The sequence below is a fragment of the Macaca fascicularis genome, chromosome X (genome assembly GCF_037993035.2).
Source record: "Macaca fascicularis isolate 582-1 chromosome X, T2T-MFA8v1.1".
NCBI classification, from domain to species: domain Eukaryota; kingdom Metazoa; phylum Chordata; class Mammalia; order Primates; family Cercopithecidae; genus Macaca; species Macaca fascicularis.
In genome coordinates this window covers 16,804,664-16,818,978 of record NC_088395.1, presented here as the reverse complement: position 1 = coordinate 16,818,978, position 14,315 = coordinate 16,804,664, and the positions used below count along the sequence as shown (strand labels likewise).

The 14,315-nt window shown below is 40.5% G+C and overlaps 1 protein-coding gene across 31 annotated transcripts in view; it reads right to left on the bottom strand.

The window, feature by feature from the left end:
* REPS2 (RALBP1 associated Eps domain containing 2) overlaps window positions 1-14,315 on the bottom strand; it is a 200,772-nt gene that overhangs the window by 139,216 nt on the left and 47,241 nt on the right. For 30 of the 31 annotated variants that reach the window (XM_074029089.1, XM_015443485.4, XM_015443490.4 and 27 more), the window contains exon 2: window positions 4,181-4,304. Coding sequence is in view for 29 of the 31 variants with exons in the window: in XM_015443485.4 (XP_015298971.3) it covers window positions 4,181-4,304 (124 nt within the window). In the remaining 2 variants the exon portion in view is untranslated. Of the gene's footprint in view, window positions 1-4,180; window positions 4,305-14,315 lie in introns of those variants that run through there. The other variant, XM_065538250.2, reaches the window with a different exon arrangement.

Sequence of the window (14,315 nt, the reverse complement as noted above, 5' to 3'; positions counted from 1 at the left end):
GGAATATTTGCAAACTCTGGTAAGTGCTATCAGGAAACAGATGCTGGGAAAGAACAAAGTGGAGAGGAGATTGCCCTGCAGAAGCATTACCCAGCAGGCCCACCCAAGGATCACCTCACTTCCTAGGGATATGGACTTCTGCTCTGACTTACTGTTTACTCTTGGTTGGGCATTTGATAATCCTGAACGGGTAGATATTAACTTGGAAAAAACTGTTAGCTAACAAGTAATTCTTGTCTTATGGCAATGCAAATACCTTCATCTTAGAAAAAAGTACAATAGCCAGGTTGCACTTATATTACCCCATAGGGCATTAATTAGCTTTATACCTAATTTAGCAATTCTGTTCCAGCATCTTTTCTTTCTATGACTATAAATAAATCTGACTATACTTTCTTGAGCCAGTTTTACCATATGCTGGTTCCTTCATGAATTAATGAAACTGACAGAACTATTTTAGGTAGGATAACAGGGACAGACTCTGAATCCTGAAGGTTGGGAAGGAGCCAGCCAGGGGAAGCAGAAAGGAAAAACAGATCCCTGGGAACCCAAGACCGCAAGATAAAATGGGCATATGGCCTGCAGCAGGAAAGAGGTCACCCAGAAATGGGTAGAAGGCCACTGAGACTGGGTAACATGTAGTGAGCAAGGGGTTGAGGTTTGAGATGAGGATGGAAAAGCAGGGAAGAACTAGATTGTGTAGGGTGTTACAGATCAGTGTAGGGACTTTGAATGTTTTACAAAGCACAACAAGCAAACTACTGGAGGGTTTAAAGGAAGAAGATGGAATAATCTGCTGTGTATTTTGAAAAGATAACACTTTCAAAAGTAGGAAAAGAGGCTGGGTATGGTGGCTCATGCCTATAATCCCAGAACTTTGGGAGGCTGATGCAGGAGAGTCACTTGAGTTCAGCAGTTCGAGACCAGCCTGGGAAACATAACGAGACCCCCATCTCTACAAAAAGACATATATACTAGCCAGGCATAGTAATGTACACCTGCAGTCTCAGCTACTCAGGAGGCTAAGGCAGGAAGATCATTTGAGCCTGGGAAGCAGAGGCTGTAATAAGCCGTGATCATACCAGTGCACTCCAGCCTGGGTGACAGAGTGAGGCCCAGTCTCAAAAAAAAAAAAAGTTGGGAGGCTGACGCGGGCCGATCACTTGAGCTCAGGAGTTCAAGACCAGCCTGGGCAACATGGCAAAACCCCATCTCTACAAAAAATACAAAAATTAGTAGGATTAGTAGGGAGCGGTGGCGCATGCCTGTAGTCCCAGCTACTTGGGGGGCTGAGGTGGGAGGATCCCTTGCACCCAGGAGGTCAAGGCTGCAGTGAGCTGTGATTGTGCCACTGCACTCCAGCCTGGGTGACAGAGCGAGTCTGTCAAAAAACAAGCAAACAACCAACCAGTGGGAAAAGAGACAGCACAGTAGAGAAGAGAGGAGGGGCTAGGATGCCAATCCATTGTGGTGTCCAGGTAAGTAGTTGAAGGTTACTTGGTCTAGTAGGGGCAAAGAGATAAAGGCAACAGGGAGTGAGATTGGAGCCACATTGCTAGGACTTTTGATGGATTCTATTAAGGAGTGAGGGAAAAGGAGGAATCCAGGATGACTGCTGGGTTTCTGGCTCGTGCAGCTGCGGATGGTGGTAGCATTTACCAAAACGGGAAGGACCAGGGATTAGAGGGTCACACACGTACACACAGGTGCATGTTATTCATGACATAAGGGTGCCCATCCACAACTCCCTGGGTATGACGCCCTGGGTGTGACAGGGCTAGCACAGTCTTTCAGATTAGGTTCTCACAGAGTGATCTCTTTGGCCTTCAAGATTTGTGTCATCAAGCATTAAGCTAATAGATTTCAAGCAACAAACTGGAAAATTCTAAGTGGCAGCTCAAAGTTTGGCCCAATCTTGCCCTAATTCTTATTCAACACATGCTAAATGCAAATAATTTTTATTCAATCAATCCTTAAACAAAGGAAGATAATTCAGAATTAACTCTGGGTATATATAAACCCTCAGAGGTTAAAAGGCAGCAACTGGGTTTATAAAATAAAACTGAGAAAGCCTTATATTTGTGATAAACTGTTAATCCTTTACACAAGTGATAACTTCAACAATCACGCTCCCTGACCTCAGGAAATTAAACTGTCAATCTGGGCACAAATCAGGTAAAAGACTTAGGTCTAACTTAAAATCAGTAACAAAAGTGTCAAAAGTTTATTCTGTATATAATAAAGCAGCTCTAACTTTCCCAGAAGATAAAATTGGAAGATACTATAATAAAGCTTAATGATCATTTACAATGGAATAAAAACTATCAGTGCCTACCACAAATCCAAATTCAATGTGATGCAACTTTCAACTAATCAAAGTAAATGACCGCTATGTCTTGCAACAATGAATACTAAGCCTGCCTGTCAAATGACACTCCATCAAGAAACTTATTTCAAAGAACCAAATTCTGTCATACCAAGGGATGCCTTTCAAGTCCGATATTTTTTCCATTCAGAAAATATTCCATAACAGATTACCGTCAGCATCTTACTAAATAGAAAAAATTGAGACAAGGTTATTTTGCATAGAAATTAAGAGCATGGGGACTGGAAGTAGATCCTGGCTCCAAATTCTACTAACCTTATGTTCTTAGGTAAGTTACTCAACCTCCCTAAAGTTCAAATTTCCATATTTGTAAGATATGAACAACGGCAGCACCATAGTAGAGACCCGCAGTGTGCAGCCATAGTAGAGACTCGCAGTTGTCCTCTCCTTGCAGGCGCAGGAGAGAATTGTGTTCTCCCATCTGCTCTGCGTTGAAACGGATTAATGTGACAAGTTCTGGCCAACGCAGTGTGGGCAGCAATAACTTCAGTCATGTCTGGGCCAAAGCATTTAACCACTAGGGTGAGATACTCTTTCCCTGGTGTGGCGATTATGGGAACAGGTGTTGTGTCGGAGGTGCCACAAGATAAAGCAGCCACGATCACATGGTCACCACATAGAGGGCAGCTGCCCTGGAGGGTCACCCTGACCCACTGCAAAGTGGAAAACGGACCTCCATCTTGTTGAGGCACTGAGATTGTGACATTTGTTATCGCAGCTTATCCTAAGCAATGCAAACTGACACAAGTACCTAATTTAGTAGGGTGTCATGAGAATTAAATGAAACAGTGTCTGGCACACACTAGCCCCCTGATAAAGATTAGCATGATGAGTGCCACCTCCTGATGGTTAGTGTGAAGGGCTTGGTCTTCCATAACCAGCCATCTATGGAATCTTCTCAGCCATTTGGATTGTCCTACGAGGTTTCCATGGGCTCACCATAAATCCTGATCCACTTGTATGTCTATCAGAGACTTCTCAGGACAGGTGTGAACAGTTAAGAGGTTTTTAATCTCAGAATGAGAAAAAGAAAAAAAGTTCCTGCATACCTATATGGACATATGAAAGTAATCTGTATCAAAGTGAATTATCGAGGACCTTGGAACACCCCTTGAATAATCACCTGTTTCATACATATTTTTAAAACCAATCCGGAGGCAGTAGAAATACTGCTAACAGTTAGGGGCTTTGCTTTTTGTTTAAATTGTAGAAAGTGCTCAAGCATATAGTGGGCTGAGGGCAGGGATGGCAAGATGAGAAAATATTAAATCAGAACCTTAAGAAGATAAATTCATTCTGCCAAAATTTTGGTAGCACCCAAGTACTTACCAGCATCAGAATAGTGCTTTGGAAACAGAATTAAAGGCTGAGCACTGGCAGGGATGGGAAAGAGAAAAGGCATAGTTCCATTCAAACTCCCTTATTACTCCTCCCCTAATCCCTAACAGAGCCTTCAATAACATTATAGATACCTCAAGTGGAAAATTAAACTCAATGTGATTATTTGCCACAGGCTCTAGAATTCCTGGCCCAATCCCATCCTGCTAAAGAACAAAATCTATTTTAACTGCAAATCAGTTAAAATGAACTAATCTCAGGTTACTCTCGGAATTTTTCCCCATTTACAAAAGAAAGAAACTAAGCTACCTACCTGCTAAGTTTTCTTATTTCATTTTGCAGAAGAGTTGGAGGAAGCAACGAGAAATTCCAGAAAAGTTTAAATCCATTAAAAATGGTTCTCATAAATAAGCAACTCGCCATGGACAATAAAACATACAAATGTGAGATACTCACCACATTTAATACTCTCTATCCGCACCGGGAGGCCAGATTGTGCTGCAGCAATTAATTTCAGGGCAATGTAAAACTGTGTTGCACCAAAATAACCAACTCGCTTTGCACCACACAGTTCTGTGATCTGAGAACAGACAAGAAAAACAATGCTGAACACCCAATTTCACAACAGGAAAATGAGACAAGATAAATGATGAAATCTCAAGGATTTCACCTAGTGGCTAACCAAAACAGTCCCTTGAGAACCTATGTGTGCCCGCTGGTCAATTTCCTCTTCTTCCTTCAGTTTACAGGGAGGTTTTAAATTCAGACTACTAAATTCTACCTACTCATGATGTTTCAGAAGTGAGCCACTGATTATTCCTCCTCTTCCAAAGAGAAAAATAAAGGTGACAAAGGACAGCTGTTGCTCTACTTACAAAGGAGAGTGACTTTTTCAAGGAGTGAATTCTAATGTTCAAAGTCTAGAAAGTCACTGGGGTGAAAAGAGAACAGATTAGTCATTACCACTACTCATGGACTATTCTAGTTTATCTAAATTAAAAGTGAATTAATTATTTTTATAAAGTCCTCAGGCAAAACAATTTCCTAATATTGGAAATTACACCTTGGGTGCTCAGTTCAGAGGAACAAAAAAGTTTTATATACACATTTTTCAAGACATTGCAATAATTGTCGGTTTCCATCCCATCACCTGGAACAATGACATCCTCCTCCCCACCTAGATTGAACTCAAATGTTACTTTGCTGTAGCTCCTTTCCACCTCCCCGATACAGTATATTTTCCCAGTGTATTCTCAGAATACTCTATCCAAGTATCTATTAATGTCCATCACATGATACACTGTCTTAGACTTGCTTCAAAATAAAAGGGGAAGGTGAGGAGGTGGGGCACATGGGTGAAACAAACATTACCAAGAGTTAGTAATTGTTGAAGTTTGGTAATGGGTTCATCAGGGTTCAATATCCTGTTCTCTGTACTTTTGAAAATCTCCATATTCAAGTTTTTTGTGACTATTTCCAAATGTATCACATTATAATTAATTATCTGTTTATCTCTGCCTCCCATTAAAATGTCTTCTCTTCAAGGCAGGGGGCAACTTCCATTCATCTCTTAGCATAAGGATAGGCACCCAAGATACAGTCAACAAATTCTCAATCAAGTGAATGAAACCTACCCTCAAAAATAAAATGTCTCTGAATTTTATAATGTACCCCTTATTGTGAATATATACATTATGTATCTTAAGATACAGACTATCCCACACAAGGAAAAAAACACACCAACAACATTAGTGTAGTTCCAACATTGAGATAGTTGTCTTGCAGAATAACTCCTACTATTAAGAAATTGTAGGCCGGGCACAATGGCTCATGCCTATAACCTCAGCACTTTGGGAAGCCTCAAGGAAGATCACTTGAGGTCAGGATTTCAAGACTAGCCTGGGCAATATAGCAAGACCCCATCTCTACTTTAAAAATAGGAAAAAAAGAAATTGTAATCCTTGGTATGTGAAAAAATTAACAACTATATTTTCATTGAGTGTTAATCTACTATCAGGTTAACTTTCAGTTGCTCCTTTACCATAGCTACCACATCAAACTGGAAAGCTCTTTACTACAGGTAACTGAAATTGCTGGTGAAACATTTATGGTACTTGAAGACTAATACCTTAATCTGACATTAGTAAACGGCCTTATTTACCTGAAATCTGTCCTTTGGTCCCATATCACCACTAGAATCATTGCTTTGGAGCCAAAGTAGAATATATACACATAAGTGAGTTAAGCCCATAGGTTACTTTCCTTGCTCTTTGTACACCAAACCTCCAAGAGAGATACCAAGAACATTCTGAAATATTCAAGCCTCAAGGAAGAGAAAAGAATTATAAGCCTTTGGAACTTACACATGGACTTCTGAATCAAAACAAAAAAGGTTAGTTCTGAAAGGTTTTTTTCATTCATCAAGGTTCAAAGTTTTCTAAGTTTAAAATCTCCACGGAAAAGCTCTAAGTTGTGGGTAGAAATGTTTAATGGTATCTAAAGAAAATAAGGTGAAAAAAAATTTATCCCAGATACTCAATTAGTGGAGATGTTTTATATAATTGCTCCTTCAAACAGTCCAAATCACTGGGCTTTCCTCAAAATAAAGGGGGAAAAAATGAAAAGATTCCACTTCTCTTCTTTAGTCTAAACTCCAAACCTGTAACACTCCCAGCTGGATCCAACTCGCAGCTGGATCCATCTTAGGTTACACATTGTGCAAATTCCTAATACAGAGTAAGAACCTATGGACCAGTGTTTTCTCAGGTGGAAGGCAAGAGATGAAAAAAAGGAATAGATTAAATCAACTTCCTTACAGCTTACAGATGTACACTAAACGTCTGGGATGCTGGATACAAATCAGAAAAATTCACCGATCATTTGGGAGAAATCTGAACAAAGTTCTGGAAGAAGGTTGAAGGCCACTAACATAGCTTCCCTCCTACCTAATTCTATAAGATTAGGCGACTGTGCTGAGTAACCAGTCCACACATGTTCCAGTTTGCCTGAAATAATACTTTCTTTCCTGGCTGAAATGTAATACATTTTCAGAACTGCTCAAGGGTTTAAATAAGCTTCTCTCAAGTATTATTAAAGGTTTCCTTAGAAAGATTTTAAAATGTAAAAACTCTTAGTGGGAGGGGCTGGAATAATTCTCCAAGAGCACCCCTATTTTCTACTCTCCCTCTGCTGCAGCTAGCAAAATCCAGATTCTATGCTGTCGCCTCGACTGTTTCAAGTCCTGTCTCAAGACGCACACCTTCACACACCAGCTTCCATATTTCCTCCGTGACCTCTTATCAAAACCACATCACCCTCCAACTTCAAAGGGCTTCCAGGACTCTTCATGCCTTTCCTGTGAAACCAAGCATGGCTTCTGAGGTCCTCCTGTCTGGCCCACACTACCTTTCCAACATCATCATGTCTCTCTCCTCCCCACCCTGCAGCTAATGAAGACTTTAGTCATACCAGATGCCCATTTCTTTGCCTGCCAGGCTCATTCTTCAAGTCACCTCAAGACCAACCTTATCTTTGTAGTCAATTCCACATGGCATGTACTCTGCATTCCCATAACACTTTTTACTAGCTTTCTATCACATCCCTAGCCTTGCAACACAGCACAATTGGCATTTTGATAATTATCTCCACTGTAGCCCATCTCCTTTCCCTATGCCCCAAGTGCTCAGCAGAAGACAAGAGTATATTCTTATTATTTACATCTCCCGGGGACTCATATTTTACTATGCCTGCTGTATGCTCAGTAGCTCAACAAATGAATGTTGAATTAGTCTTCACAGCCTGTTGCAGCAGAATCTTTCTTCTTCCCCTCCTCTTGTATTACTTTTACAAGTAGCTGTTAAATGGGCTTTAGTCATCTCACACTAGCCATAAGAGTTCCTGCAGGAATATAAGAGAATATTAATTTCTCTGTTCCCTTCCTGCTCAGCTAAGAAGATACTGATTAGGGTCAAGGCATAAGGAAAGGCAACTGCCATTCTTTATCCTGGCCCTAGCCCTCATAGCCCAGGAGAATACTTCAGTGATGCCCCAGCCAGTCAGAACTCCAGAGATACACCTTCGTCTACTCAGCACAGCCCCAGGGGGTGTCAACCCTCCCCAAGTGGGCAAACTCAGCAACAGAAATACAGAAGAGAATCTGAAGTACATGCTTACAAATTGTACCTCAGCCTCTCAGGGAACAGCTGAAAACACAGGTCAACCTCTATGCTGGGTTTTCCCTTCCCATTCATTTATACTTTAACATTCAAGAGAGACTTTCAGTCCAGAGGGACATGGGTGAGCTACTCAAGAAAACATGAACCCCCATATCTGATTACCCAACATTAGGCATTATAGTATATGCCTAAGCCAAACGACACTGCTAAAGAGAGGGCAGACAGGCAGTGCTGAGGTGTGCTTTCAGAGAATCCTAATAAAACCTTAAAGTACTTGTTAGTTTAACAAGTTTTGATTGGGCACCTCCCCATCAAAAGCAATGTGCTGAGTGCTATGCTAAGAACTGAGCAGCAATGCACAGAATCACCTATTCTACATACACACACACTCACACACATTCTCTCTCTCCCTCCCTTCTTCCCTCCCATTTTGCCAAACCATCTGAAAAGTGAGTTGCAGACACACCTCATGACACACCCCCAAGTACTTTACTATTCACCTTCTAAGAACAGGGATATTTTCGTACACCACTGCACCATCATCACCACACCCAAGGAAACCAACTTTAACACAATATTATCATACAACATGATACGGTTTGGCTGTGTCCCCACCCAAATCTCAACTTGAATTGTATCTCCCAGAATTCCCATGTGTTGTGGGAGGGACTCAGGGGGAGGTAATTGAATCATGGGGATTGGTCTTTCCCATGCTATTCTTGTGATGGTAAACAAGTCTCATGAGATCTGGTGGGTTTATCAGGCATTTCTGCCTTTGCTTCTTCCTCATTTTTCTCTTGCCACCACCATGTAAGAAGTGCCTTTTGCCTCCCACCATGATTCTGAGGCCTCCCCAGGCATGTGGAACTGTAAGTCCAATTAAACCTCTTTTTCTTCCCAGTCTCAGATATGCCTTTATCAGCAGTGTGAAAACAGACTAACATACGACATATGGTCCACATTCACATTTCCTCGATTATCCAGAAAATGCCTACAGAGCTGAATTTTCTTTTCCACATCCAGGATTTAATCAATGTTCATGCACTGCATTTTTATCTTATTTTCCCTTAGTCTCCCCCTAATCTAGAACAATCCCCCTTGGTTCTTAATGACACTGAATCATTTAAGAATCCAGACCAGTTGTCCTCAGAATGTCCCATGTTTTGGATTTGTCTGTTTTCTTGTGATTACATTAAAGTCAAACGTTTCTGGCAAGAACACCACACAGGTGACACTGTGATATAGTGAGAGGTACACAGCAGTGAGGGGCACACAATGTCAGAACATCCCACCATTGGTACTGATTGCAAAGCTTGGCCATTTGATTAAGGTGGTGACTGCCAGATCTCTTCATTGCAAAGTTATGTTTTTACATTGTACTTTAAGACCATGTGAGCATTCTATCCCTTGAAAAGCCAGTTTTAAAATCTGTTAAATACTAATTTTCTAGGTAAGTCTAGCTAAATTATATCAGCATCTACAGAACTAGAATACTAATGTAAAATCACAAGGATGGGGGTAATATTTATTCCATGAGATAGGTGTCATTACACCCAGTTTATACACAAATAAACCTTCCCAACTCAGAAAGTTAAGTGATATGTTCAAGGTCACAAATTCAGAGCCAGTACTCAAACCTACATGCATCCAGGTCCAAAGCTCATGGTCTTTCCATTACATCAGTGGTTGGAAAACTACTGCTCATGGGTCAAATCCAGCCCACTGCTTGGTTTTGAATGGCCCACAAGGAGAAAATAAATGGTATTTACAGATGAACATTTGCAATCGATTTGATGAAAGGGAACACTATTCTTTGAATCCCATTAAGCAAAATGTTATCCCCAAAATAAGAATGTTGTTCTTCTTATAAGTAGACCTGTATTACCAAAAAAAAAAAAATGTACTCAGTTATTATATTTTGAATTTTGTCAATAAAAAGCTTGTGGACATTTATTTTTTCTCCTGTTACAGAATTACCTATGTAATATCTTTGATTCTGCTTCTTGGCCTGCAAAGCCTAAACTACCAACTGACCCTTTCCAGAAAGAATTACTAACCCCTGCCTAACAACGTGCTACTTCCCTGGGCTATACTTTATATCCTTTCAGATACCCTCAGTAGCCATGCAGAAAGTGTATTTTCTTGAAATAATCAACTGCACTAGGTAAATGCCAACTTAAAATACTGAAAACACAGCCAGATGTGGAGACCCGTGCCTGTAGTCCCAGCTACTTGGAAGGCTGAGACAAGAGGATCACTTGGGCCCAGGAGTCCGAGGGGCCAGCCTGAGAAACATAGTGAGACCCTGTCTCTAAAAAAATTTTTTAATAAAAAATAGTGAACACTTCTATGAGAAGAAAACACATGTATTCACCTTCTTCCTCAGCCCCCATTTTTCACCCATTTATATACATTTGTTTAAGTTTTTCAGGAGCTTTCAAACAGGAGCTTCCTATGTTACTATAAACTTTCATGGCAACCAACCAGAGCAATTGGATGCCATAGTTCAGATATTGGATATTGGCAAAATCTATGCAATAATTCACACACTAGAAATAAGATTTTGCTTTTTTAAAGAGAAAAGGTGTTATAATTCTTTAGAACCATTCTTTGAAAACATCTTTATGCATTTGTGAACACATAACAATCCAAGATGTAAGCTACTCCTACATTGCAAATCAATTTTGGAAGCGACGTTATCTTTTAGATACCCCAAGATGCCATTTAATTTAGGGCTAGCAGGACTACAATAAACTATAAGCTAAATCCAGTCCAGATGCTAAATACAGTCTCTGTTGGCACAGGTTATGGCTCAGATCTGATTTGTCAGTATTCTTGGCCCAAGGCCCAAAACTCACCCCAGTAGCAGGGAAGACTCAGCCTGCCACTCTGGCTCAGATGGAATCTAAAAAAGGAAAAGACTCTAGGCAAAAATAAAAAATAAAAAATCAGGAACATCACTACTGGAAACAAGGATCAGTATAGCATCCAGAAACCATTTGGCAATATCCATAAGAATTACAATTTACCTTTTGATCTAGCAATTCCACTGCTAGAAATTTATATTCCATTTTACATTAGCAAAATGACACATGTATATTGTCATTAATACAGTATTGCCTAAGTCACAGACTAGAAAACTAGAAAACACTTAGAGGAATGCCATCTAAGATATTAGTTTAATCAATTGTGGTTGATCCATACAATGGAATTCTAGGCAGCTCTAGTGGACATTGCCATATCTGTGACTGTCCATCATATTTTGAAAAGTATTTCTCTATTTGCTGAAATTTCACCTATTACAAGTCCCACCTCCAGGTTTAAAAGTTGAGAATAAAATTCCTAGACTCTATTAAAGCTAAGATGCAAATGTGTCACCCAGTCACCACTAATCAGATACATCCACACCAGACTTTGCTTCAGAAGTGAGAAATGTAAGGAAAGAGGCTCTGCTCAGAGCTACTTTTGCAGGTGTCACTGCTAGGTTGCCTTCCTGGTGCAGAGTGGAGGTAGAAGCAGTTGCAGTCAAGTCAAACACCTAGCATCTGCTGTTCAGTGGAGGCAGCAGCACAGGTGGCTTCCACTTAATGCTAGTACTATGTATGTCTTGGGGCTTTGTTTCTGGGCACCCGGATGCTAGCCTGTTCCTCCAGCCCTCCAAAGGATTTCATGAGTTACCTAAAATCCTAATCCCTTTTTGGCTTAACCATCTAGGGTGGACTCAGTTGTTTGCCATAAAAACGACCAACTAACCAAGAGGAAGCTCTTTATGTGCCAATATAGAAAAATCATCATGCTAAAGTGTGAAAAAGAAAAAAAGCAAGGTGCACAAAAAGCAGTTGGTATAGCAGGTATCATTTCTTCTAAAAGGGGGTTGAATATAGATGCATTTATTTATATTTTCATAAGCCATCTCCAGAAGTTGAAACTAACAAAATTGGTTTCTGGATGTCTCCAGGGAAGAAAACAAGGTGGCTAGGACACAGTGGGGAGAAAGAGTTTATTGTATATTATTTTGTACCTCTTCAATTTTGGATCATGTGGATATATTATCCATTTTTTTTTTTTTTTTTTTTTTTTTGTAGGCAGGGTCTCATGCTGTCATCCAGGCTAGAGAGCAGTGGCACAATCATAGCTCACTGCAGCCTCAACCTCCCAGGCTCAAGTGATCCTTCCGCCTCAGCCCTCTGCAAATAGCTGGGACTACAGGCATGTGCCATCACACCTGGCTACTTTTTTATTTTTTGTAGAGATGAGGGTCTCCCTATGTTGCCCAGGCTGGTCTTGAACTCCTGGACTCAAGCAATCTGCCCACCTTGGCCTCCCAAAGTGCTGGGATTATGGAAATGAGCCACCACACTTGGCCATTATTATCTATTAAAAATAAAATTAGAAAAGTTGTAAAGAATACAACCTAACCGAAAGTCAGCAAGAAATACTATAAACATACCCAAGAACCATTCCCCTTCCATCTGATATAATTTCAAAACAAAGTATCCAAGAGGGTTTGAGTCCCATTTGGGTCACCAGGATTTTGTTACCCACACAATAGGTGGGTTTGATCACTTGGCAGGTTACAGTCCAATGACCCCAACCAAGGAGGATATAATGACAGGGTTTTATTACTTGCAACAAGGAAGGTGCCTCCCCCAAACAAAGGTGAAAACAAGGCTTTTATTGGGCTGGTTAGCTGAGTCATTGTACACAGAGGTGGAGTAAAGGGAGTGCAGGCACCAATCATGCTTCTACATACACGTATAGAAAATGGCAAATAAGCGCCTCCCTGGGTGGGATTTTTAGTATGGTAATGAGGAGAGTTAGCCAAAATTCATCTTCAACTCAGGCATGTCAGGATCCAGCTGGGCTTTTGCTTTTCCAAGACTGTGCTTCTACATGGAACTTTTTGAAACAAGAACTCAAGGTGCAACAGTTAAGCACATTGCAGCCTTGAACTCCTGGGCTTAAACCACCCTCCTGCCTCAGCCTCCTGAGTAGCTGGGACAAGAGGCATGTGCCACTGCACCCAGTTAATTTTTTAAAAAAATTTTGTAGAGACAAGGTAGGTCTTTTTTCACAGTACATACCCAAAACACTGGGGAACCCTGGGTTACAGTTGAACAAAGCTTCAAAAGTCTCCACTCACCAAACCCAGATTTAACTCACAAATGCAGTACTCTTTCTTCTAAGCAACAGAACAAAGCAGTAGTTTGCTTTATTAAAACTAGCTATCTTTACTGAAGGTGGCACTGTCTGGTGCGACTGGGTAACTGTGGAGAAGACACCTGACCTCATGTACTGGAATTAGCAGTCAGACTGAAACTAACCCAACAGTCCCATAGACAGTTGTTTTGGATAAACATAGAAACTGACCCTTCTGCTCTTAAAGCTTGAAACTTGTTTATCTAAGTTCCTTCCTCAGGAAAGGACTTTCAGGCCTCTCAAAAAAAAGTATCAAAGATCTGAAACTCATCAGATCACTGCACCATATGCCTCCTTGTCCCTCCTTAGTTCATATTTTCTTACACATTGTTACATTTCTTTCCTGCTATATAAATCCCTAGTTTTAATCAGTCAGAGAGATGGATTTTAGACTGAGTTCCCATCTCCTCAGCTGCAGCACCAGATTGAAGCCTTCTTTCTTGGCAATACTTGTTGTCTCAGTAATTGGCTTTCTGTGTGGCAAGCAGCAGGACCTAGACCAAACCCCTGATGTTTCAGTAACAAGACTAGATAGAATACAATGCTTTTTTGAGATGCACAGATTCTATATAAAGGAATTCTATGGGTGAAATCTAAAATTATGGTTTCAACCTCTCCTTTTGGTATATACCACTTCTACTTTTTACTATGACTCTCAGTATACCTGCTACATTCTCCTATAAGACTATAAGTTTCTTGAGGGCAAGTCCTGCATTTTAAAAATCATATTTGCATTCCTCACAACACCCACCCCATTGATTTCCAACTAAGACGGCTCATGAAATAAAATACATACGCATCCTGTGTTTTAACTCTTCATGGCATGATGAGAACCCCTACATATGGTGTTCTGTATCTTTGAATATTGAATTATGTGACTCTATCAATCTATTCAAATAAATCAATTGTTTAAAGTTTTAAAGGATCAGAGACTCCACCCAATCATAGGATATCAAGAAACAGAACCTCAGGTAAGTCATTTTGTAATTACCTGATTCCACGAAGGAAAGCCAAAGAGAAATACAACACATCCTCCCAGAAATTTACTCAGCTTGGTTGGGGGTGTTATATTAAAATCCAGAGATATGTTAATAAATCAAATAAGAATTAGCACGGTTCTTTTTTTAAAAAAAAATAGAGATGGAGTCTCACTATGTTGCCCAGGCTAGCCTCAGGCTCTTGGACTTGAGTGTTCCTCCCACCTTGGCCTCCCAAAG